At 45.8% G+C, this 26856-nt stretch overlaps 1 protein-coding gene across 6 annotated transcripts in view; it reads left to right on the top strand.

Moving 5' to 3' along the window:
- Positions 1–26856, top strand: part of CSDE1 (cold shock domain containing E1) — a 1384522-nt gene that overhangs the window by 95424 nt on the left and 1262242 nt on the right. For 3 of the 6 annotated variants that reach the window (XM_069633407.1, XM_069633409.1, XM_069633406.1), the window contains exons 1-2: positions 24368–24504; positions 26693–26837. In XM_069633407.1, coding sequence (XP_069489508.1) covers positions 26700–26837 — 138 coding nt within the window. In that variant the 5' untranslated portion in view covers positions 24368–24504; positions 26693–26699. Of the gene's footprint in view, positions 1–24119; positions 24505–26692; positions 26838–26856 lie in introns of those variants that run through there. The other 3 variants (XM_069633412.1, XM_069633411.1, XM_069633408.1) reach the window with 2 other exon arrangements.

Below are 26856 nucleotides of genomic sequence, written 5' to 3'. Positions count from 1 at the left end.
GAGCCCTTCCCTTCGGATTGAGGTCGGCACCCAGGGTGTTCACCAAGTGCCTCGCACCGGTGGCGGCGCGGCTGCGCCTAGAGGGGATCCACGTCTACCCCTACCTGGACGACTGGCTCATCCGAGCAAAGACGAAGGACTGTCCAACTACTCACGGACCTGGGATTTTCCATAAACTACGCCAAGTCCCACCTGGTGCCCCCGCAAGACGCACTGTTCCTGGGAGCGAAGCTCGACAGTGTCGCTTCTGGCCTCTCCGTCGGAGGAAAGGACAAGGGCCATTTTGGGCAAGGTGCAGCGGATGCTGGTTGCGGACGCGGCCAGGGTGAGGTCCATCAAATCCCTCCTCAGAATGATGTCTTGCATTTATCTCATCCGCCTGTGCAGGCTCCGGATGCGCCCGTTGCAGGAGTTCCTGGACTTGCGCTGGATCCAGACGACGGGCAGCTTTGAGGAGAGGATCACACTCGACGAGAGTTTCCGGCGAGCGATCCGGTGGTGGGGCACCTGCGCGCATCTGACGGCGGGCATGGACTTCCAGACCCCGGGCCACCAGAAGACAGTGACCACGGATGCCTCCCTGGAGGGGTGGGGAGCGCACACCGAAAACCTGCACGCGAGGGGTATTTGGCTGCCGACGGAGAGGTCCCTCCATATCAACGTCCTGGAACTCCGTGCAGTGTTTTGGGCCCTCAGGTCCTTTCTCCCGTCCCTCAAGGGCAAGGTGGTGAGGATCTTCACCGACACCACCACCATGTTCTACATCAGGAAGCAGGGCTGTACCAGATCCCCAGCCCTGTCCAAGGAGGCATAGGATCTGTGGCATTGGGCCTTCGCCCAAGGGATGTTTCTGGTGCCATTTCATCTGGCGGGAATAAAAAACACCATCGCCGACTCGCTCAGCAGAGAGCTGCGCTCGTGCCACGAGTGGGAACTATGACAGGATCTAGTGGACCGCCTCTTCCGACGGTGGGGCACACCCCAGATTGACCTGTTTGCGACGAACTCCAAGTGCCGGAGGTTCGCCAGCAGGTTTCCCCAGCCGAGGAGCATGGGCGATGCTTTCTCGTTCGTGTGGGAGGGCCTGTTCCTATATGCGTTCCCTCCATTGCCGCTGCTGATCCGGCTCATCAACCAGCTCAAGAGGTCACGGTGCAGGATGATCCTCGTCGCACCTGCGTGGCCGAGGCAGATATGGTTCCCGGACCTTCTGGACTTGTCAGCGTCCCCGTCAATTAAACTGCCAGTGGACGCGGATCTTCTCTCCAGGGAAGGAGGCGCCATCCTCCATCACGACCCGAAGTCGCTAAACTTGCAGGCCTGGCTCCTGCAGCGTTAGAGTTTGGAGGTTACGACATACCGGCCGACTGCAGAGAGGTTCTTGCAAAGGCCAGGGCGTCCTCAACTCTTAAATGCTACGGACACAAATGGAAGAGGTTCTCTGTCTGGTGCCACGCACAGAAGATTAACCCGCTACGGATTATGGCTCCCCAAGTACTGCCGTACCTGCTGACGCTGGCCAAGGCTGGACTGGCGCACACGTCCATCAAGATTCTTCTTGCTGCGATCTCCCGATACACCAGAACCACGGGACGGTCGTCTTTGTGGTCTCGTCGTCTGGTGAAAGAATTCATGAAGGGACTGTTCAGATCGTTCCCGCCGGTGAGGGCCCCGGCCCCGGCGTGGGAGCTCAACGTGGTGCTGACCAAGCTCATGGGACCTCCGTTCGAGCCTCTGCGCTCGGCTCCGTTGAAGTTCTTGTCGTGGAAAACAGCGTTTCTTGTGGCCATCACCTCCGCACGACGGGTGGGAGAGATCCAGGCCCTTTCCTGCAAGCCCCCGTACTTGACTTTTCACAACCCGAGGGTAGTGCTCAGGACGCACCCCTCCTTCATACCCAAGGTGCCGTCGGACTTCCACCTCAACGAACCCTTGGTGTTGCCTGTTTTCTTCCCGTCGCCTTCATCGCCGGCTGAAAGGACTTTGCACTCGCTCGATGTGGCTAGAGCGCTGAAGTTCTACGTGGACCGCACCAAGTGTTTTCGGAAGACGTCACAACTTTTTGTGAACTTTGGACCTGTCAATCAGGGGAAGGCTCTCTCGAAGGCTTCCATTTCCAGATGGCTCTCCGGCTGTATCATGTACTGCCATCGGTTGGCAAACCGACCGCTGCCTGGCCGTCCGAGAGCCCATTCCACCAGAGTGATCGCAGCTACCACGGCGTTCCTATCTGGTGTGCCCTTGCTGGACATCTGCAGGGCTGCTACGTGGAGGTCGACGCACCCCTTCACGAAATTCTACTGCGTCGATCGGGATTCCAGGGAGGAGTCCAGGGTCGGCCAAGCAGTGCTGCGCAACCTGTTCGCCTAAGGAGAGCCTGGTGAGGAGGTAAGAATTGCTTAATATTGAGCTTTGATGTAATGCTTAATGTTGAGCCTTTGCCACCTCCCGTGGTTGTGGATGTGTGTACTGCTTTGTATTCTTTTATTCATGAGCATGTGAAGACATGCCAGACCCATGCTGGAGAACAACAGTTACAGGTAAGTAACTTGTTCCTTCTCCAGCTCATCCCACCAACTCCCCCCACGCCTCCCTTTTTTCTTTCAGAGCCAGTGAACCACTCCGGTGGTGATAGTGCGCGGTACACATCCTTTAACATTAATGACGTCTGTTTCACTGGATCAAAAAAATATATTGTCCAGTTGATATGACTTCTTGCTGAGCGTCACGGTACATCCGATAGGGCCTACTACCCTGGTATTGCTGAAAGTAATCTAAAATTAACTATTGGTTTTGACTTCCCTAGGACTCCAGTTGGGTGTTCAAAATTAGGCTATATGCTTTGGTTATATGTGATAATATTTATTTCCCCCAGGATTGATCTGGGCCTACTTGTATTTAGATAAACCATTTATTTTTTACAATATATACGGTTTCAGTGTTTCTTTGGACCATTTGTATTAAATTTCATTACTGATTCTACAGCCGTTTCTCCCTCTGAGAAGCCTGGCTGCTCTATGCTACCCTGAAGTCAGGTGGTACAGCCTTATACTAAGAGTGGAGCCGTGTACTGCCTCAGTTGAATGGTTTTACTAAGCCCTTAGTTGGACTTCAGAAAAACTGTCCTAACAGCAACCTGCCCTCCAGGTAGTGGCCTCTTCCATCAGACCTTTCCTGCATGGACAATGGTGAGCATTTGGGAGTTAATGTTCAAAACATCTGAAGGGCTTCAGATTGCCTAACTGTTCATGAACTGCTTCCACTGATTGTAAAACTTGCCCTTATTCGAGATCTGCTCAGTGCTGCAGTATTGTGCAATTGCTTTGTACTGCTTATGTAGCTCGTGCATTCCAATGGGTGGCCACTGAGGTCTTTGGGTTGTGCAGTGGCAATTCTCGCTGTGCATTTTAAGCATGTTAAGTCCAGTTGAAATGCAAGCTGATCTTTTGGGTGGGTCAGTGACCATTTCTTTCACTGGCTGACTTTTGCTGAAAGCATGTGACCTTGAGCTGAAGTACATGTGCTACGCAGGGGAAAATATTTTGCCTTGCTACCTAGTAGGGCAGTGAAGGCATGCACTGGCGCCCAGCTGCATCCCAAAGACAGTCCTGTCATACCAATGGCCACACTTCACTTCGGTGAAACCAGTGTTGTGTGTTGTGTTAGTGATCCTTGTGGGCAAAGGACTCTAGGGATGGTTTCTAAGCCTGACCTTAACCATTTGCAGGCCAGGAAGAAGAATTTCCCACATCGTTGTGTGCTGCAGGAGCAGCGCACATCCAACATAACAAAGAGGTAAGCCTACTGGCTTTTATCACCTCCTTTGCCACCCCTTCCACTCATACTTCTAATCATCAGAGAAGCGCTAGGAATGTATTGGGGGAAATGGCATCCTGCATTTTCACTTCACCACTGCACCTTCATGCTATTGAAAACCGAAGCGCCTTTATTTCTTAATGGTTGGGTCCACACAACGCCTCGTCTGTTTTAGTAATACCAAGATGGCGGCTGCATAATGGCTGCATAATTTTGGCCACCTATCTAAACTTGATCCTAGCTACTGCAAGTTGATTGGGTATGTAAACTTTTAGCCTATCCTGAACACTGGCTGGTGGAAGCCGCCCCCCGCAAATGAAGGCACGTCAACAAAGGCTCCTGTCTGAGCCTGTCTGAGCGTGGAGGTGCATCCACTCAGCCGCCCACAAGTTTGACATCTGAGCTCAATGTTTGTCTACGTCAACACTGAGTAAGTCACCTGGCTGATGGCCCCCCCACCCCCAATTCGCTATTGGTCCTCAAGCCCTGTACATGTACAAGCACAAGCATCTCGCTTGTGCACTCCATCCACGCCACAAACTGTCACGTCCTAGGGCCCGCAAACCACCGGAGGGGGTGGGGGGGGGGGGGGCACTGTCGCTCTCGTCCTTAATAGTATGCAGAGGCTATAAAGTATCCCCCGTCTCGCCCCTTGACTCAGACTGAATACTGCACACGTGCAGCCTTACCCTCTGGCTAACCTATGTTTACCTCCACAGACTTTACTTGCTCACTGAACTTATTTGGTGGCGCAGTTTTCTGTGCTCCTTATTGCATGTACTCGGATTTAGCTGCGATTGTTATTGCGCCAAACATAATGCCACTTTGTGTCTTGTACCTGTTCTATGCTGCACATCATTCTGTTCACATGCCTAGGCCTACAATCAAAACAAGCTGTTCTTCCATATATGCTCTTGACTGCGAGTTCGCTAATTTAAATGTAATCTTCCTTAAGGTCGTCCCGTTTTAACAATGCTAATGAATTGCATCGGTGTGTGATATTATAGCAGGGCTCAGGCCCTGGACTGCACTCCAATTCAGCTATGCTTTTGCACTGCATGCCTTACTGTGAGCTTTTCCACATGTGCTGCTCACTGCGCAATATACTCTGGATCGACATTGGTAACGTCTGACAGCTGCATGTAATACTGAAGCATAAAATAGGCCATGGTTTACAAGCAAATCTAACTGTCCTATACTGTGAGATCTCTATTCTTTGTGACCCTCGATTGCCGTCAGACCTATTTGCGCATATGCACTGTATGCTATATTTTGAGCTTTCTGCCCCACATGTGTTAATCATTGCACTAAATACTTAAGACTTAAACTTGCAACAATGTGTGACCTACATTTGCGTGCAATATTTTAGACTAGCGCAGGCCTTGGATTGCATTCAAATTTAGCTTTGCCTTTGCACTGCACGCTCTGTTGCAAGCTTTCGACATTAGGTGCACCTTTCCTTGCAGTACATACCTAGAACACTTATTTTATGTGTTCTATAATCTCGTATATTTGAGCTAGCACATGCCTAGGCTTACATTCAAAATCAGGGGTGACAGTATGCATGTGGGCAGTCTATCCACAATGCACAACACAGATCTCCCCATGTTGCCCACAGTGTAATTTCAGGAGTCGCAGATCACAGTAGGCGAAGGACAAATCCCTATTTTAGCCCACACAGATTGCAAATGGCACACCCACGCTCCACTACTCACCTAACATTCCACCGACTCACTTCCTATCGATGGTACACCCTTTCACATACTTTCGTTCACGCGTCATGAACAATCTGGACCACCGAGAGCTTAGGACTAAATCCCCACTGCTGCACACCCCTCCCTGTTAATCCCCATGCTCTATTGACCAGAGAAACAAATGCCTAGCTTCTTGCACTCATTAATCCACCAACTACTACTCACCATCCCTGTCCCTTGCCTGAAGAAACAATGCCCCAACCTCCACCCCGCCCTACCCTCCCCCTTACGGAAAACAGATATGCTCCTCCACCGATCAACACCACATACAAGTACACCAGCACATCCCGGAATGATGAACCAATGACTTGGACATCCTTGCAATTACTGAAACCTTGCTGAACCCAGCAGCTGGCCCGCCCCTTTTGATGGCTAGCCGAGAGGGCTACACCATTTTCAGGAAAGAGAACTACTTCAAAACTGGGTGGAGTGGCACTTATCGCCAAAAATAAAATCCATCTAAGAGAATCCTCTGACCACTCTTTCCCATCGGGAGAAGTGATCTCACTTAAAAAATCACTCTCGACCACCTGCTGCCTCACCCTCCACCTTGTCTGCAGCCCCAGGGTCCTCATTCGAAGATATTGCCTCCCTCCTTGCAAATAATAAAACAATTCTTGTCCAAAATAGTAATTATGGGAGACTTCGATTTAGGCCTGAATGACCCAACAGACACCCAAGCGTGCCTCATTGCCAACACAATGGAAGCTTAAGGCTTCACTCATCGCATCTTCCTCCCAACACACGACAAAGGACGTATACTGGATTGGCTAGCTGACATCAACTGTCACTAATATGCTAGCCAATAACCATTGCCCATGGTCTGGCCACAATGTCATCCTATTCTCAATCGCCATAACAACCAAGCCTGATGGACCTACCCAACTTACCTCTGCAACGTCAAGAAGCCAGCAGAACATCAATCCAGAAAATATGCTTCCCTTGTTACTACCAATAACTAGCTATCCACTTACTATATCCGACCCAACATCCATGGTGACCAACCCGTTCTGGCCGCCATTAACAAAGTTGCTTTTATGGGCATCCGGAAAATGAAACCAATATCTCATGCTAACCCTTTGTTTTTCTGCGAACCTTAAAACTCTGTGCTCTGCGAAAAGAAAGGATGAGTGCATGTGGGAAAAACTCCCTCAGACGCAAACAAAGCACACTTCGCTAAATTGGCAACCAAATACAAGGCAGCAACTATTAAAGAAAAAGGTAACTCGTACAACCAGAGAAATGAAAATGCTCAATCTGGTACTAGGGAATTCTCTCCAACACCTGATCTTTGAATCCAGTATCAGCCCTGGTGCTCAAACATCCAAAATGCCCTCCAACAAAATCACCCTTCTCCAAAACATAATCACAGCCAAAAAAGCGAAACTCACCCTAGACACCATAAGTGCCACGCTCTAGTGTCCACAAATTAGAATTTATGCCTGTGTCCACCTCTGAAACCATACAAAAAATCATCAAAGTATTGAAGCCTTCAAGATGCCAAGGGGACATCTGCCAGGCCACCTTAATTAAATACTGTCAATGAGCTTGCACCTTTCATCACAACCTTCATCAATATCTCCTTCACCTCTAGCAAAGTGCCTGATGACCTGAAAGAAGCCTTCTAGACCTCAACATCCAAATGGACCAAATCAAAGACACTTACCGTTTCCCCTATTACTTGACATATCCTCACCGTTTGAGCTAGTTAACCACAATATTCTTTGCCAACACCTTGCACTAGCTGCTCACTTCTCATCCAAGGCTATAGATCGTATTGTTCATTCCTCTCTAACTGTACGATAAGTCTTCTCTTCGGCTGCAGTTGAACCAGCCCCTGTCTCCTGCGGAGTGCTCCAAGGCTCATGTGTCTCGCCATGACTTGTTTACCAAGCCTCTTTTTGACCCGGCTAGACAAACGGTGTCGCGTATACAAACTACGCAGATGACACTCAATTACTCTTACCAATCACTGGAACTTATGACACTGATTTCTAATTTGTTAAAATCTACCTCACCATCCAAGCCTGGATGGCGCAAAATAAGCTATGTATCAATGATGAGAAAACCAAACTACTCCTAGGTAGCCAATCTAATGTGAAAAATCTACCCCAACCGTACAAATCGTTTAACATTGACAGCAACCTAACTGTAGCCAAGGAAGTAAAAACCCTAGGTATCTACATTGACTCTTCACTCACCCTAACAAGGCACGTCTGAGCTATAGTTTCCCCAGCAGCCTACACCTCCGAACTGGTCAGAGCCAGCAGACCCTTCTTATCCACAGACAATTGCATCACTGTGGTTAGAGCACTTATCCGATCGAGGATCGATTTCTGCAACTCCCTTTTTGCAGATTCTAATGCCTGAAACATTAGTAAACTACAAATTGTGTAAAACAATGCAATTAGAGCAGCCCTCCACATTCCCAAACACGAACAGATCTCCTCAGCCACACATAATATCCATTGACTTCTGGTCCTAAATAGGCTCAAATTTGACACTCAATCACGCACACATGTCTCTCCAACAGCACCCCTGCTTACCTGATGAGTGAAGTCTTGAAAACCCAGTCCAACAGACCCACTCTACCTACGCTGGCTTTGTTGCGATCCCTAGGTTCAGATGTCAAAAAGCGTGCGGCTCCAGCTTCCCAGTGATTACGGCCATACTTTGGAATTCCATGCCCTCATCCTTGAGGACGGACCCGTCACTATGGTACTAACTTAAGGCGGGTGTTTTCTCAGGCAGCCAACAGTTGTTGGCTATGCAATCCTGTCTCTATCTACTGGATTCCACAAGTTATTCACTAGATTCAGGTGGTGGCTGTAACTTATTACCGCTGCAAAGGACCTGTAACTTACGATAATGCTGTAATTTGTAAGCTGCTTCCCATGTGATCCTTTCATGCAACAACTGTAACCTGTTGCTACAAGCACATTCTGTAACTAACTGCTTAAGTTAAAAGTGCCTAGCTGCCTCTGGTTTGTAAAATTCGGAAAAATAGGCGTTCAATTGGTGCAGATCACAGTTCATCACAATAGTTGTGGATCATCATTCTCGTGGATTTTCAAGGCCAATAAATCACTGTCATGATATTCAGAGACTGACTCGGCATCATAAATTTCTAACCATAAAATGTCAGTTAAAACCTTATAAATCACTAAAATATTTAAAAAAAATATATATATCTTCTTGATTTGGCTAGATTCGCTCAGGCAACAAATGCTTTAGGGTTTTATCTTGACTATTATCTTAACAGAATCGACACAAGGCGTCTGGATTTGTCATTTCTGAGAGGACGACAGACTGTAGTTTGGTGGACCATAACATTAACTGCGGTCTCAACATAGTGGCAGCAGATCTACTATCAGGAATTTTCTTTTAAGATATAAAGGGATCGTATGCAGAGATTTTGGGGGTAAAGTCGTGAATAGTCTAACTTGAGTAGGTTAGACATTCATTCCATGTACTACACCAGTCCCATGACTTTGCTTTCGCTTTGTCTGGTGTCTTTATCAGGGTTTGAAGAGATCTGCATCCAGCAGATATTGTTTGCATTAAGTTTCCCAATTATACAGTGGACTAGTTTCCTTCCCATTCATAACTGCATTTAATAGAGATAGCAAGGTTTTAGTCTGGCTAGGATCTCTAAGGCATTTCCTATGTAGGACTAAAGATTGCCATGCTACCCTTGTGGCTAGTGAGACTAGGTCTAATTCATATCGGAGGATATCCATTGGTAAACTTTTTGGTAAAGTAAGAATCTTTTTCCAATAGATTGCCTAGATACTGTCCAAATTGGGTACCGTAAGTAATTACTCCAACCGCTTTTTGTTTAAAGAATATTGCGGGAGTATGAGAATGTGCTGTATCTCTTTTGAATGAGTCTGGCTTGGGATGTTAGTGTCTGCATCTTCTGTTTTATTTCCATGCGCTAGGGAAGATCTGTGATGCTATTGCTAATATTCTGGCCCAAGTATTTATATTTACGAAGTTAAGCTGAGCCTTACCAAGTGCCTACGCCATCTTGTGTTTTGGTTTCCTTGACATGGGCCATAGGATCATGGTATTTGATTTATTAATAATAATAATGGTTAACTCTTTCGCCTGTGCCTAACTTCCCGATGCAGTCAATTTTCATTGAAGGCCCACCAGTGTTTGATCTAATGAAACTTAATCATCTGCATATAAAATCCAAGATGCATGATATTTCCTAATTTTGGCGGGAAAGAGCGTGTCTGGTTAAAAACAAGGTCAATATCGTTAATATAAAAGTATTGAAGCTGAACTGCATCCTTATTTAAGACTGGAAAACTTTGGGATGGGAGCAGATAATAAACAATCGCTCGTTGGCTTTATTTTAATGGATGTGTCTGAGTAAAATTGATCAATTAGATTTAAAATATGACAGACATCCTGCTTGCATCAGTTTTAACCATAGCAGTTCGCGAGAGACCGAGTCAAAGGCCTGTTTAAAATCAATAAATTCTAAATGGATTGGCTGGTCTGTGTTAAAAAGCTCGATTCTTGTAGTTAAGAGAAGCAGGTTCATGTAGGTCCCTATACCCTTTGCAAACACCAACTGATGGTGGTCAAGTAGATCAGCTTTATAGAACCATTAAGGGTTGTGTGCTATATAAATGAAAAAATAAACATTTTTTTATTTATTTTTTTTTTTTTATTTTTATTGGTTTTTTTCAAACCTTTAAAAAACAAAACTGACACAAAACATTCACACATCTTTTCCAAATATCCATTGCCCCATTCAAGTTCCTTCCCCTCCTCTCTTTTCACTTTTGTTCTTTCAGCCACGGGCTCCATTTCCCGAAATGCCTTCCCCTAATAACAATAAACGTGCTTCTATAATTTCCAGTAGTCTTATTAGAGGCAGAATTAATTTTAGGTCGGTTCCTTGGTACATTGAGCTCCACCACTCATCCGCACACAATGATGGGTGGGCTGAGCTCCATGGACCCAAGTGTCTGGTCCTCTCAGATCTCAGTTTGGTGCAAAATAAGACTAGATGTTTTAATGATTCAGGACCGTTTGCACATAACCTACATTCCGGGCTTAGGTGGGCAAAGCTTCTCCATAGTCGGAGCCGGTCTTTCGTTTTAAACATGTTTAATCTAAACAACATAAACAGTCTGCGTGCCTGAGCGTTTGGGAATAGAGCCACATACATCTGAAAGCTGTTAAAGGCACGAGCTTCCAATGGAGCATAGCTCGAACTTCTCGCGGCAGCTCTTTCAGCGCAAGTCTCGTCCCAGTCGGTTCGCCAGATCTTTAATTTAGCTGCGTCCGGGTTCTCCTGAAGCAGATCGACCGTTATGTCATATTTTTTCAGAATTGCCTCGCATCTTTTCACCCACATCTGGATAATTTTGGAGTTTCCAGGTTGGATATTATGAAGAATCTCAAACTGTGGGATCTGCGCTTGACTGCGGGTTTTTCGATACAGACTCAGCAAGCTCCAACAGATTCTTGCGTGTAAAGATATTTGCGCCAGTTCATATCTTATGCAGGCTGTTTTCACGCCCCTAGGGAGTGCTAGTACTCTCGACCAAAAGCAGTTTTCAAGGTTGGCCCAAGACTCGTAAGGGCATCCCAACGCATTTTCAGCACCATAAGACACCACTGGTATCACCTTCTGTTGGTAAAAGGCTATGACCGGACGTAGTGAGAATTTGCCAAACTTCTTGTTAAGTACCAGGGCTTGATTTGCGAGTTGGATACACTTCCTTTTGGCTTCCACAAGCCAAGGCCCGTCGTTGATGGAAGAGCTAATTGACATCCCAAGGTATTTGACACTTTGTGAAAGCTGCAACTTTTCATGCCCCAGAGACCAAACCATTTTTTTTTACCACCTACACCGCCACCATTTAAGGTCTGCAATACCAGTACCTCACATTTCTTGATATTAATTACAAGATTATTGGACGCGGCATAATGATGTACAGCATTCAGTTTTCTTTGCAGGCCAATTGGTGTCATGTCCAATACAATCAAATCATCAGCATAAAGCAGCCAACTTAAGTGTGTGTTAGCCACTTTCGGGGAAAAAGATTTTGTATTGTTGATTGAATCACCAATATCAGAGATGAACAATCCAAAGATGGCTGCAGCTAATGGACAGCCTTGTTTTACTCCCCTGAATGTGTCAATGGGGGCGGATAACAGGCCCGAACGATCTAGTCTCACACGAATGGAAGTCTTTGAATGGAGTTCTTTAATTGCTGCTCTTAAATCTGCTGGACATCCCCAGTTCTTCAACTTCTCCCACAAAAGCGCTCTATCAATAGTATCGAACGCGTATGAAAAATCTATAAAGGCCAGGTACACCTTTGTGTTCGTTTTTATTGCCTCCATTTTGATTGTGTTTATCAGTAGAAGATTTAACGGGCAACCCACTTGTTTCACAAAGCCTGCTTGACGTTTGTCGACGTGTAGGGAACTTGTTGACCAAGCTAATAGTTTCTTTTGTAGCATTGTTGCATAGATTTTCCCTAACACGTCTAACAGTGCCACCGGCCTGTAATTTTTTGGATCTGATCTATTTCCTTTCTTAAAGATGGGCACGATGATCGCACTCTTCCACGATTTTGGGGATTGCCGAATCTGTACTATTCTTTTAAAAAGAGTCTCGCACAGACTTGCCCATATCTCGGGAAACTGCTTAATCGTAAAGTTTGTAAGCCCATCTGGACCTGGTGCCCTCGAGTTTTTTGCTTTCTGAATTATTTCTATTATTTCTTCTTTTCTGAATTCGAGGTCCCAAGGTTTGGAGCATTCTTCGATGTCGACCTCCAAATGTTCAGCAGACCTGTATAAGTTTCTGAAATGCGCTGTCCAGTCAGCTTCTGACACCATGCAGGTTTGGATTGATTCTTGGGGTGCATACACGTTGTTAATTAGAGACCAGAAAGCTGATGTATTTTTGTTTTGTAATGACCTCATCAATGCTTCGGCATCTTTTTGTAGTAACATATGTTTGTGCGCTTTTAGCCAGTTCTTGTACGATTGTTTTGCAGCCTTAACAGCTTGTATACGGGCCAGTTGGCCCAAGGATTTTGAGTGTCTTAAATTACTGCGTAGTGTACGTTTTTGGCGTTGCACCTCCACATCAAAGCTGTGCGCACGCACATAGCCCATGTTTTTTAGACCTGTCCTTTTAGGTTTGAATTGCTGTAGCAGCTGCTCGTATTCCAGATGCTGACCACCCTTACAGTAATCGCTTTCAAGCTTTTCCAGCTCTTCTTTCCTTAAGGATAGGCGCACTCTATTCGAGGTAGCCTGAATGTTAAATTGCCACATCGGTGATTGGGTTTTTTCGAGTGCGATGAATTCTGCTATCAGCATGTCGTGGTCACTAGCCTTTTTCATTATAACCTTCAATGAGACTATACGTGGATGTAACTGCTCTGAGACAAACATATAATCAATCGTCGTAAACATTTCACAAGGCGAAGAACACTTCATACAGCAGTAAGATTTGGACCCTGTACAGAAAGCTCAAATGGAAGCAATCCACTGGAATTTCACCTATTTGAGGAGTAGGCGTTTGGGGCAGCTTCTCTTACTAAATAAATCTTTGGACCTTATCTTGAAACATTCATCTGGAATCCGGTAGTAAAGTCTATTCCAAAGTCCTCTGTCCGAGTTAGACCTGGAGCTCCAAGGAAGAGGCAAATGTTTCTCTGACCATCTCAAGGGTCTATTTGGGATAGCCAGCTGGCTTGACAAGACCTGCTGTAAATCAGGCAACTGATGCCCAGGACCAGCTGACTCTGCAAGTGAGCAGAGGGAAGGACTCCCCTTGCTCAAGACCCTGGATTAGGTCTCCAGTGACTGCAAACCCAAACTGAAGCCCATAGCTGGTGGCCTTCCTAAAGACTGAGAGGCACATCCATGTTCTAATCACGTAAAGCTGCTACAAGATGTTTGCTGGATTTGGTTAGCTTCGCCCCACTTACCTGCCTTTTAAGACATCTTTATGCAGACTTGAACCATAAGTGTCCAAAATAATCTACATGTGTATCTTAACACTGCACGTGTGTGTGTGTGTGTATTCTTGGGTGTGTTGCGAGTTGATGTTTTCTCTAAAAACATCATACCTGTAAATGATGAAACCATCAATTAAAAACCCAAAACTAAAGATCTAACAAGATCGCAGATTCAAGAGTATTCCTTTCTACTTTAATACAATAGTATGACCTTAACTTTTCGAAAGGTTTTCCACTAAACATTTTCCATATTAAATCTTTAAGCTGGCTTGACTCATATACTCACTTGAACCATGTCGGGACCACTGGCTCAACTCTCTGGAAGCACTTGACTCTACGTCTCGAAACAGACTCGACCCAGCAGAAACCGTCTTGACTTGACCTGTTGCAAGCCATTGGCTCTTCCAGTCTTGAACAATGCCCTGTCTCAAACTCTTCACAATGCCAACTTGCCATTGGCACAGCACATGCACACCTACCTAGATGCTGTTGCATGAATGTAAAAGGAGGCTATTTGAAGTAGCCATGGCCCCAAGGTCATGGCGAGTACCATGGTGGCTCATAAGCCCTGCGTCTAACTTTTTTGAAAGTCATTTGTGTTAACTTTGACATGTTACTGTTAATATCTGCCAGAGCACCCCAGTCTACACATCGTGCAACTTTAAAATTGTCTTTAACTGTTTTCACTTGGTGGTGGTCTAGTAGTATTTTGATAGTTGTGTGCATTTAAGTTTCTATTTTTAAAGATCCTTTTGTTGGACTTTTTGTTTCAACTTTACTGTTTGTGGCGCTTCTATTCCAGCTCCCACTCCCCCTGTTGTGTATACCCCGTCGTCCTGCTCAGTCCTGAGGCAAAGGGGGTGTACCTGTCAGGCTGTGCCTGGATCACTACTATTTTTTAGTTTTGTGCAGTGGAGCTGCTACTCGCCCCTGTACTAGTCATTTCCTCACACTTTCTCTTGCCAGTCATTCTTACATTGGGGACACCAGGTTGCTATCAAGGTCTTAGACACTTTATTGTGCTTTCCCTATTTCACCCCCAATAGCCTGGTATTACAGGACTAAATGTGTATAGGTTGCCTGACGGAGCACGCCTGCTTGTCTTCCTATATGGGGCAAAGATGGTACTGTGTTCCTTATCTCATGAAGAATCTTTGCCACATCCTAAGCAGGAAAAACACCAAAAAATGGGTTCCAATTACAGTGGGACCTTTTTAGCAGCACTGGTTAAAGACGTAGTCCAGGGCTTTGCTTTGGTCCTGCTGTTTTTGCTGATGCAGACTGCAGAAAGCAAGATTTCCCCACTGTCTGATCCTTGTGCCAGATTTATTGGCTTCTCTGAGTGCTTCATCTAGATTCTAGAATGACTCCTCATGCAGTGGCATTCCCTGTTCTGGCCAGATCTGCTTTGACTCTAAGGGAAAACTGGCGTTAATCCCTTATTAGGGAGTTGGACACTTGTATGCACACCCTTAATTTAGGTTGCCCAGTTTGGTCCGATAGGTGCATATCCTGACTTCCACAGGCTCCCATCCATTCTTTAGAAGAGCCATTCCACCTCCGAAGGAAACTGCCTTACTGTCAAGTTTGATTTTCAGATAACTAATGCTTGGATGCAAAGTTTAGGCTTTTGACAGATGAAAAACGGATTTAGCCCATTTTCACATTTACCGTGGTATACCAGTGGCTTCAGCACACGGGACATGCTCCTCCATCTCAATCATAAGTTTATCACAGCTTGGAGAAGGGCACGTTCCAGTGACACTCTGCACACAGGCAACAACGGATGTCATTCCATTCGCAGGCAGAGGTGCTGCTCCGGGACCAGATCCTTTGATGCTGGGACGCTGACATTCGTGGAGAAGGAGAATTGTGCCGTGATTTGGTGACCACTGATGTTCCGGGCTTGAATGCGGGATGGCAACACGAGGTAGCCCACGAGAGAGCTGGTCAGGCCCCAAAGGCTCAGAAGGGCAGGATGCTCGAAGGTGTTGAGACTAGTTGGTCTTGCTAGTCCAAGGGCTCAAGTCCTGCTCAGGGTCAATTAATGCCATAATAGTCTTTGGATCTTCAGCAGGATGTGCCTCTTCGATGGATTCCTGGTGCCAACGCTAATCTGAAGAAATTGCTGCAGAGGTGGTCTGATCCAAAATCCTAGCTGGAAGCAAGTCCAAGCCCAACAAAGGTAAGTATCTATGCCATTTAAACAGCCAGTAGTTGTCCAATCAGGGAGGTTTCACGTTTGCACCACACTTAGACTTTCTAGCACCACAGATGTGGAGTGGAACAAGACTGTAGTCATTTAAATAGCAAGTTTTCCCATTTATATGGTCTAACGAGATTGTGGTGAGAATGCCCTCTGAGACCGAAGTACAGGTGACCTTTTTACACCAGGATTTTTGTGTGTGCGCGTGCCTTTGGCCGCAATTAGGAATTAGCCGGGCTGTCCAGTAAGCAACCTAAGAGGTCAGGCAGGTGGATGGGTGCAGAGGGAGGTCAACACACTGTGCTAGGGCAAGAGATATTTTGTGACCAGCCAGACCAAATATTGTTGCACGTTTTATTTTAATGGCAGAGGTGTTGAGGCAAGTCTTGTGTAAGGAGGTAAAAACTGTTGTTGAGCTAGACTGAATTTTCCGCAGTTAAAGCTGCATTCTAAAGTGTGTGGATGGAAAGCTGTGCCAGATGTCCACTGAAGTGGTGCGTCTATATATACCGTAAACTGAAATGTTACCGCTTGGAGAGACTGGTCCTTTTGCTATTGCTCCTCAGTTGGAAGATTTAGAGGACTGTCTAATTGAAGAGGTCGGAGAAGATTCCCCAGTGGTGGACAGGGGAAGAGGTGCAAAGACCCTGGCAACGGCTGCTTTACCCTCATCCGCTGCATCCGCCACCTCAAAACCTCTGAGGCCTTACTCCACACGACCCTGGGGAGGGACTTTCACAGCATCTGAAAGAATGGCGTAGTATTACTTCAGTTACTGCCTTCCCTTTTGACACAGGCCTCAGTACCATCCACCGGGGGACAGCTTTTAAGGTTCCACATCCGCTCCTTATGCAGGACATTTTGACCCTGCTAGAGAAAGGTGCTATAGAACCAGTACCTGTAGCGGATAGGAACAAGAGTTGGTACACTCCTTTCTAATAGCAAAGGATGACAGTGGATTGAGACCCATCTTGGACTTGAACAAGTTCCTCAGGAAGTACAAGTCCAAGATGGGTTACCAGTTCTCAAATCCTTTAGGCCCTCCATCTTCAGGAATGGTTGGTATCATTGGACCTTCAGGATGCTTACTTTCATGTGCCAATCCATCAAAAGCATTGAATTGGTTTTATTTATATTGTGCTCGTACAGAAGTGTTTCAGAGCGCAACAAGGCGGGGAGGGGAACAGGGGAGAACAAAACCACAATCTTACTAGGCCCTGTGACATTGAGAACGCGTAAGTACATGGGAGAGGGGGAAAAGTGCATGGAAGTGGGGGGGGGGGGGTGGGGGAGTGCAAAGTACGGAGCAAGGGAGAAACTGATAACTAATAATAAAGAATAAAGGCAACAAACGGTGGTAGCGCAGCCGGCAAGTGCTTGGCTTAAGGCAGCAGACTGGGTAGGTCTAAGTGCAGGAAGAAAAGGGGGAAGGGGACTGTATGGGTACAGACACAGACCCCAGTGCAAGGAGTGGCCTGGAGGCAGTGCAGGAGGGTGGCAGGGTGAGCAGGTACCTGGGCCCGTAGGACCGAGCGTGGCCAAGTGCACAGTGCCGAGAGAGAACAGATCAGCAGGGGATGGGGGAGGGGGAGCAAAGGCAGAAGCAAAGAGGAAGATCCTGAGGTGCTTCTGGATCGGAGATGGTACTCAAGTTTCAGAGTGGCAAGGAGGCTGTTCCAGAGGGAAGCCCCAGCCGAAGACCGATATCTACCCGAGCTCGTTTCTTTGAAAAAAACGACCAACTCTGAGGGAGTTGGAGGAGCGAGGGGCTTGAGAGGGGAGATATTTGCGGAGGGATAGCTGAAGGTGTTCTGGACACAGGCTGCAGAATGCCTTGTGGACAATGCAGAGGGTTTTTTAGTTTCATCCTTGCATCCATGGGAGCCAATGAAGAGATTTCAGAGCTGGAGATATACAAACTCAGGGCTTGAGGCCAAGGACAAGTCTCGCAGTCCTGTTCTAGATTAGTTGCAAAGGGCAGAGTAGAGGAAGGTAGATTTAGAAAGAGGCTGTTACCATAGTCCAACCTAGAGAGAACCAGAGCTTGGGAGACAGTGTGCTTCTGGGGGAATCCGAGGGAAAGCAGAGTACCTCTGAGGAGGTGCAGTAGGAAGTTCTCTTTTAGAGACATCAGTGATGTAGGCAGAGAAGGAAAGTGTGGAGTCAGAGGTTCTTAGCCTTGCAGTTGGGGCAAGGAGGGCCAAGGGAGGCCGGCCAGAGAGTGAGGGGAAAGAATGGTGAAGGTGTGCAGATGAGAAGGATCTCTGTCGAGCACAGAGTACCTGAGGATTGCTGTTGGCGATTCTCACTATCAGTTTCGAGTTCTGCCATTTCGTCTGACCACTGCCCAAGGGTTTTCACCAAGTTGATGGTGGCAGCAAATCTCAGGAGTTTGGTGGGTGGGTGGGGGGGGGGGAGTCAGGAGGGGTGTTCACGTTTTACCCTTAACTGGATGATTGGCTGGTCAGGGCACAGACCACCGAACAGGCCCTTTAACTTTGGGATTCTCCCTCGACTTCAAGAATTCCCACATGATACCATCTCAAAGGCTCAATCATCAGAGCTGTCATAGGTGCTTCTTTGGGGAAAGCCTTGCTACCCGAGTGGAGTGCTCTGTAGATGGTCACATATGCCAGAGTGCCCAGCGTCCTGGGACCTTCGGCATTTATTTCTTTTGAGGTTGCTCTGCCTCATGGGATCCTGCGTTTTCTTAGTGCCAGAGGATTGCCTGATGGAGATCCCTTCAATGGGCCCTCTGGCCTCCATGGTCCCAATTGTCAGGCAGGATGTCGGACCTCCTTCAGGCTCCGTGCAGAGTCACACAGGACCTTCTGTGGTGGGCCTGCAAGGACATTTCGGAAGGAGAACCTTGTTGGCAACCATCGCCGCAGATGACCGTAGTGACGGACACCTCCCCACACCAATGATCTGACTCAACGGCTGTCCATCGAGTCCAAACTACACATCAACCTGTTGGAGTTGAGGGCAATCGGGCTAGCGCTGAAGGCCTTTTTGCCCTTTGTAGGGAAAGAATGGCCTGTTAATGACAGGACAAGCACAGTGGCCATGAAGTACCTCAAGAGGTGGTGTAGGGTCACTACCACTGTACAGAGGCAATGCCGCTCTGGTTCTGGGCAATTCAAGAAGGAATCTATCGGCAGTTCACCTAACCGGAGGATAATGCGGATGCTCTGCGCAGGCGGAGAAGTCTCCCATGAGTGATGACTAGCTCCAGAAGTCTCAAGAGATCTTGACCCTTTGGGGGAACCCCTCAAGTAGACATGTTCTTGACCAGTGTCAACCAGAAGTGCAAACTGTTTTGCTCTAGGGGATGTCTTAGTAGTGGACTGGGAGTTTCGACTCCTGTACGCATTTCCTCTAGTCTGTCATTCCTCACGTGATCAGGAGAAAGTTTTGGAAATCCATGATCCTAATTGCCCCGGATTAGGCCAGGAGGGCATGGTACCTCGACCTTCTGGACATGCCCACTGTCATGATGCCTACCTCCAAGGAGCCAGGTCCGACCCAGCAACCCCAGAGGCAGGCATCATTTCCCCCAGGGGAGTGCCAGCGGGCCCAAGCTGGGGCCCTTTGGACGCAGGCCTGGCGCCTTAGGCGCCAGGCTCATAAAGCTAGACATGTGTTCAAGTGTTTTAATGTGCACTTACCTGATGCAGACCATGCTGCCACATCCAGGCCCTCTTGAGGCCTGAATAGGAACTACTTTACCTGTGGGACTACTTTCCACCCGGGTGTGGTCGGGGAAGGATACATACCTGATCGGAGGAAGGATACACACTTGGAACTTCTTCCAAAGCTATTTAAACCACACCCGATCAGCAACTCACGTTTCGCGTTGTTCTGCTCCTCGCAGCTGGACGCTCACCGTGTCATCTCCTGCATCTGGACTTCAGCCACGCCTGTCAGCATCCTGGGTCACCTGCAAAGGGAGACAAGAGACCTACCAGCTAATCTGCACCACAGAGACATCACTGACGATCCTGAAAGGGAAGACATCATTTTTAAAAGCATTTTGTTACGATCGCTGCAGCGCTGCATTTCACTCACCTTTCCTGGGTTCCTCCATCTTCAGCAGCGATCATCCGGATACATAGCCACTTCCCACAGCCTAGAGAAAAAGACAAGAATAAGAGGTGAGAGAAGGAAGGGAATAGGAAAGGCTCAGTTTCCTTCTAAGACTTACCTGTTGGGTCATTCCTATTTCATTTCGGGTCTTGCTGCTTCCAAGCAGGACCCCGGCCCCTATGGGGAAAAAAGACAGACATTAGATGAGCGAATGCAAAAACATTACCTGAGCGCTCATCTAGGATTTACCAGATCTTTACTGTAACTGCACGTTTCACTTCGGGTCGGCGCCATATCTCCGGCATTCCGAACCCCGGCCCCTATGGGGAAAAGACATCAACATCAGCGCTTTGTTGCAAGAAGTCTCCAAAGGAATCTTCATTCATCACCTGAAAAAAGACAATGAACATTATTATTTAAAGCTTGAACTTTTGAACTTGCAACAGAACTTTTACAGCGCCTTACCAGTATAATCAAGCTTACCTGAACTCCCATCCAACCTCAATCCAGTGAAGTAACTGGGTTCAACGCGCCCCTGCGTCAGAAGCAGGATGGAGAGCTCGTCCTTTCAGACCCTAAGGTGAGACTTCACAGGGAATCGTGGAAGGGTATTGTGGAGGGTTGAAAGAGTGGGAGGCTTGAGCATAACTCAGTCAGTAGGTAATACTCCCTTTTCACGCACAGGGGAATATTCCTGCGAGCCGGAGAAGCCAGAGTAGAGGGCCCTTCCTGTCCATCTTCAGAGTCCTGCGCTTCACCATTGAAGAAGCATCAGCACTCGAAGCCAGACCTGCGCCTCCGTCGGAATCAGGTGAGCGTTACACCCATCTGCCCTCCAATAAGTCTTCCACAAAGAGAGGACCTTCTCTCACGAGATTATGGTCTGGTTCTTCACGCATGGTTTCGGAGAGGCTGAGGTACAAGGATTGGGACCTACCGGTTGACGTAAAGGAGATTTTGCTTTTGGCCAGAAGACCAGCAACTAATTCCTTAAGTACGCTGTCTTTGGAACACATTCTGCAGCTTGTACAAGGATAAGAATGTGAACCCTTTTACATGCAGTACACCTTTGGTGTTATCATTCTTATTACAGCTGGCCAAACTGGGGCTTCAGGTTGGTACAATTAAAGGGTATCTAGCAGCGCTATCTATTTTCAAGCGCTCCTCTGAAGAGGTATTTTTTTATCAAGATTCCACTGTTTATACAGTTTTTGAAATGAATTACTGTTTTTCCTCCGTCTCTTCAAGTCCCGGTTTGGGATCTCAACCTTGTTGTGAAATTCCTAATGTGTGCTCCATCCAAGCCTATTCACTCCTTCCATTATGATTGTTAACCTTTAAAGACCATCCTTTTTACATCAGCCCGTAGAGTGTGAACTTCAAGCCTTGTCCTGCAAGCCTTCTTACAGTCTTCTTTAGGTATAATGGACTTTAAGGTTAAACCTACTTTTCTACCCAACATTGTGTCTTGAGTTTCATTGAACTCAAAAAAAAACATTCTACCTTCTTTCTATCCCCCACCTCCTACTGGAAGAGGAGAGGCTACACAGGTTTGACCCAAAATGTGCACTTAGTCTTAGCTTAATTTTGACAGTCTGGAAATGTAGAAACTATCAACTTTTTGTTGGGATGCACAGGTTTATCTTGGTGGATCATCCTGGGAATCTCGGACTGCTAAGTTAGCTGGAAAATATCCTCCTGAGGGTCTCGGAGCACATTAGACCAGGGGCATGTCTACTTCTGCCTTAAAGAGGTGAGTCCCAATTGAGGATATTTGTGCAGCTGCAACATGGTCCTCGGTCCACACTTTCACCAGGCATTAGTCTGGCCTCTCCCTCAGGCCGGGAAGGTCTTTTTGGGAAGGCAGTGTTTTATTCTGCCCACAGACCAATAAGTAACTCCTAAATGCTAATTGGGAACTGTACATTCTGACTCCCTCCTCCAAAGATGCAAATACTGCTTTGGGAGTCTGTCATAAGATGAGGAATAGGTGGGAGGACACAATCCATTCGAAGAACAAGTTACTTACCCATGCATGATATATTTATAACGCCCTTAATTCCCAGAGGTTTCTAAGCGGGACCCGGGATCAAACCTGTGTCCTCCATGTCTTGCTTCCAAGGCAAGCGCATTGCCCCTGAGCTATCCTCCCGAGACAACTCAGGGTAACTTTCTTTCGACTGGATGTTCCTCCGACATAAACATCGCCCCTCCCTCCCTCCCTACCTACCCCGCAGTAAAATGTCCATGTCATTGCAGCTTACTCTTTGATGGTGAGTAGCTGTCGGGAATAGGATATACCAATGCAGGTAAAAATGCAACCGGAGCCAACAGTGACTGCATGCGCTATATACCAACGATGACAACGAGATGGAGGCCCTCGAGGGATATAGTCGACGGGCATCAACGTGCAGCGCCCCCTGCTGGAAAAGAAATTCCGTAGCAGCTAAAGTTCAATATGGAGATATCACAAGATGAGGAATACGTGGGAGGGAACATCCAGTCGAAAGAACGTTACCTTGGGTAAGTAACTTGTTCATTTGTCGGAGTTGTGGTGATGACAAGGAGAAGAACCAGATTTTTGGGTTCTGGAGAGGTTGCCAGTGTGTGAACTTATCCAGAAGGATTTCAAGCCCAGTATTATGGAGGGCACAATGAGTGATGCATATGCCTTAAAGGTAGTCAGTCGCCTAATAGGGATCCATTGTAGCACAAAGTGCGGAGGAGGAACAACTTGAGGATGATCCGGATGTCTGCATAGTTGTAGCAGATGTTGAAATTGGATGAGCGCGGGGAGTGGCTAATGTAGATATTGACGTGGATGGGAGACGAGGTAGCTCCCTGCAGGGACCCCTTTCAGAACAGGGTGAAAGAGGGAGGAGCATAAATTTGCGCACGGTTCGAGAGGAAGCGGGGAGAAGCCCAAATAACGTGGCCAAAGAAGCAAGCTTAAAAATCTTGTGGCACTTTTTAGGGGCCTAGCCACGCTTAGTAGTCATATGTGGTCTATGTGCACACTATAAATGTAAAAAATTGATCTGCTGCACCAGCTTGTCTTTATGCACATATAAAAGTAATCCAAACTCCCATGTGTAAAATGCTAGGGGTAATCTGTCCCCAATGAACGTGCTCAATGCAATGTTAAAAACAAGAATTCGAAAGCGAAACCATGTTTCCCTGTACAGATATAGTCTGAAGACCTGAAAAATTTGCCAATAACGAGCAAAAGGCAAGGCGAAAGCTTAACTTCACTTCAGGAAGCCAGGACTCGTTCAAAAACAGAGCAAAAATAAAGGGAGGAGGGTCCATTGAAACTATGGAGGCAAAGTTTCAGAAACAGAAATCTTTCCTAACATTTATTAATGCTTCTTAAATTCCCTAAGCCTTCCTTCAGCGTTTACCACCTGCTTCCCTGAAAGCTGCTTAAGATTGAAAACTAAAACTGTGTTGCTTTTATTTACACCAAAAGAGAGGAGGGATTTGGGGGTATGGCAGTGTTTGAACTTGCTTGAAAGTTATGAAGTCAGTCTGAAGTTATGCCTGGTCAAATCGCCAGAATGTTGCTCGCCCCCTCCCTCACCACCCTCCCAGTCCTTCGGGCATGTTGGCTCAATATAGAAATTCTATAGAATAGATTCGGTTCTAGGTTGCAACAGTAAACGTTGTTCCAAACTTGGTGCTCCTTTCTTCTTGAATTAGTGAAGAATTTGACCCAACTCTTTGTGCGTTTTAGTAAGTGGGCTTTAACAGCCCTATTGTGAAGGTTGATCATTCGACCTGTTGAAGTTTTCATCAATACATAGTTAAACTCCAGAATTCCCATATGAAAGTCACACATTCTGACCCAGTGGTGAAGGATTACGTCAAAGTGTGCTATGGAACATTGCCCCAGCCTAATGTTTTACTGCTCCTGGCCAGAAGTCATACATTGTTCTGATTTGTGTCCTGTTTTTTTTTTTTTCTTTCATTTTGTACTTTTTAGTCTTCACTGAATTTAAAACTCTCACTAGCACTTGCAGAATGCGTTCCTCCTATTCTGGACTGCTACAGTTTAAAATGGAATAATCGCTGCAGTTTTATTCAGCCTTAAACTGTTTTGCTTTGATTAACTGCAAGACGAGCGCATTTTAATTTTGGGGGAATACTGTATCTGTAAACGTGTATTGCGAAGGCTTTATTGTTCATGTTCGAGTTTTTAAGTAGTTAGAGAACTTGCAAACAGTTGGTGCTGATTATACTTTCTCTTTTCAGTATGAAGTGTAACAGAACAGAAATTACCATCTGAAACAGCTGCTTCAAGTTCAGATCAGGCAAGGAACCACCAACAAATCGAAACGACGAACAAGACCAAAGAAGAGTTAACAAATGCTGACGACACAATACTTGATCTGAAACAAGAAGTTTGTGCCTACTCAACAGCTTCAAGCGAGCACTTCCCAACGCTGCTATTAGTCTTTGTTTTATTCTCCTTCCTGCACATCTCTAGTGCAGCTAGAATTGTATTCTTTACTAGCTTGATAGATCAATTCTCTCGCTGTCATTTTTTTATCACTAGCAACTGCCATCCTTTGAAACGTGTGCCGTAAGAAAGAATCTGCAAATACTACTGAGTGCAATATTTGAAAACACCTGCGAGGTAATGTTTGCTTTGGGATTCACCATTTTTATTGACAGATTAAAAAAAAAATACCATTTTTATTGTAACATAGTTGAGCACAGTGCCTGGTAGACGGCTGCGATTATATTGGGCAACTGTAGGTCTGGTGGAAGTGTTCATTTGTCCATTGTTATCTAGTAACCTTCAGATTTTCATCATGCTCTATTGCACTGGGAATACCCACTCGTCGTCCACCCCCCTCTACTTTGATGAAACCATAGGAAGATGGCATGTGTAGTTTAGGAATAAAAAACTGCTTGGTGAGGCACACAAGCCCTGCATTATGTGCGCGCCATTTGTCCAAAACGTGAGGCTATATGGCTACACGCGTTTCATGATCTGTGTTCAAACCGTTGAATCGGTTTCTGCCCACACTGGTTTGTTGAGTGGTCGTTTTTTTTTCTGTCTGAAAGCTTCATCTCAATTAGTGATTGTCTTTCACCTATACTCTTGAGGGTTAGCACGACTGTGCAATTCCTCCTTTAAGAACAGCAAACCTAATTCATTAAAGCTTCTGTAGGCAACATCCCTTTTAACGGACATCCTTTGTTCTTTTGAATGTGTTTTTAGAAAACCAGTCTACCGTTTCATTTAGGTAGTGGCTTGGCATACATTTTAGTACCTAGGTCTACCAAGCTTCACATCGCTTTATCAGTTTTGAGTAACTTTGTTTTGCAATAGGTTTTAAACTCCATGTGCTTGAACTAGGTCATCAAGCCTCCACAGAGCCCCTTTAACATCTCTTCTGTTGAGCGTTTTTTTTTTTTAAATGAACTTTTTCTGCTTCAGTTGTCTCGACCCTACCCTCTAGAGGTTTGCACGTAACTTGCAAATAGACCGGTCTGCATTGTCAATGTGATACACTGTCAAATGCAGTCACACAGTATGCCACGTTGTTGGTTTTGCGGTGGTCTGCTGGTATACATTTCAGTCTCTGGACTGATTTAGTATTTTGTCAATGGCCATGTGTATGGCGTTAATATTAAAAGCTGAAGTTAAACCTATTTGATTTGAACCATAACTAACCGTTTCTTCACTTTTTACTGGAATTGGTTTGAATTCATGCCATTGTAGTACATTTGGTAAGTTAATGGATTTTTGCACTTTATTTGGACATATAGTTGATTAAATGGGTTACATTTTTGGTAGTCTTGTTCATTCTTTAAAATTTTCTTTCTCTTCCTTTTTTTACCAGAGCCACTTCACCAAAGATTATCCATATCCTAATTGATCTTGGATTCTATTTATACATTCCAAAGTCCTTCATAGTTCTTTTATAGCAAAGCCCATGTCTTCACATGCTACTTTATGTAAAGACTCCTGAACACACCTCCAAATCGCTAAGTTTTTGAGACTTTAAGCCACTGGCGGTCTTTGTGCCTGTATAGTAGTGTTTTACGGTTTCTGATTACTTGTATGATCTTTCTAGACTTTGCCAAATTTAACGCTTAAGGTATTTGACAAATTGTGTAAATGGGATCAATCTAAGGGAAACTGTTAGTAATTCTCTATAAACCCAACTGACTGCAGTGTTATCCTGCAAACTACTTTAGTGCTTTAAAGTCCAACTGTAAGGTGTTCTTTCGCGCAACAGTATCGTGTTGGTTCACCGATCAACCATAAGAAATGTGAATACTAGCTTCTACCCTTTCCCAAGTAGCATGTTCTTAAATTTTAATGCGATTTGGTAGCTTACGTTTTTTAGGGGGTGTGTTCTAATTCTTTGCAATGTTAACTGATTCCTATAAATTTATATTTTAGCAGTATGAACCACAGCAGGGTGCAGTGTCATCCATACTGTTGTCTTTAATTTCTCAAATTTTTGATGAGTATTACTGATATTCGAGAATATATTGCAAATGTTTTAACTACAGATCTGATTTATTTTTCTCGTTGAAGTAGCATTCACTTACCTGATTTCTCCACTTTGTTAATTATGAGCATACGAGTAATGGTGGGACTAACAAACATCAGTGGGCTTGGTTGCTAGAGTTGGTGTGAATGTTGCTCACGCATCATTTGCTAAATATGACGAGTAAGGTCGTGAGGAAAAAATTTGAAAACCGCATAGTTATATTAAATGGGCTTAGAGGGTTTGATATTTAAGAATGTTACAAATGTAGTAATTGCTGAATGTTCCCCTGTGTAATGTTGTGCCATGTTACAGCAGTGAGATGGCGAATCTTTGTACAGTGTCATCGGATACTGTTCTCCCATCTGCACCTACCCCTCCTTCTCAATCTTTACCACTCTCTTCTACTGCTTCACCTTGGTCTAAGAAACAGAAGAGGACTCCCCTCTATCAAAGATCTGTAAGTCTTTGTGGTTTGC

This window comes from Ambystoma mexicanum, chromosome 13 (assembly GCF_040938575.1).
Source record: "Ambystoma mexicanum isolate Mex_15411 chromosome 13, UKY_AmexF1_1, whole genome shotgun sequence".
Lineage (NCBI taxonomy): Eukaryota > Metazoa > Chordata > Amphibia > Caudata > Ambystomatidae > Ambystoma > Ambystoma mexicanum.
Note: the sequence above shows the minus strand (reverse complement) of the source record. Positions and strands in the feature narration are given on the sequence as shown.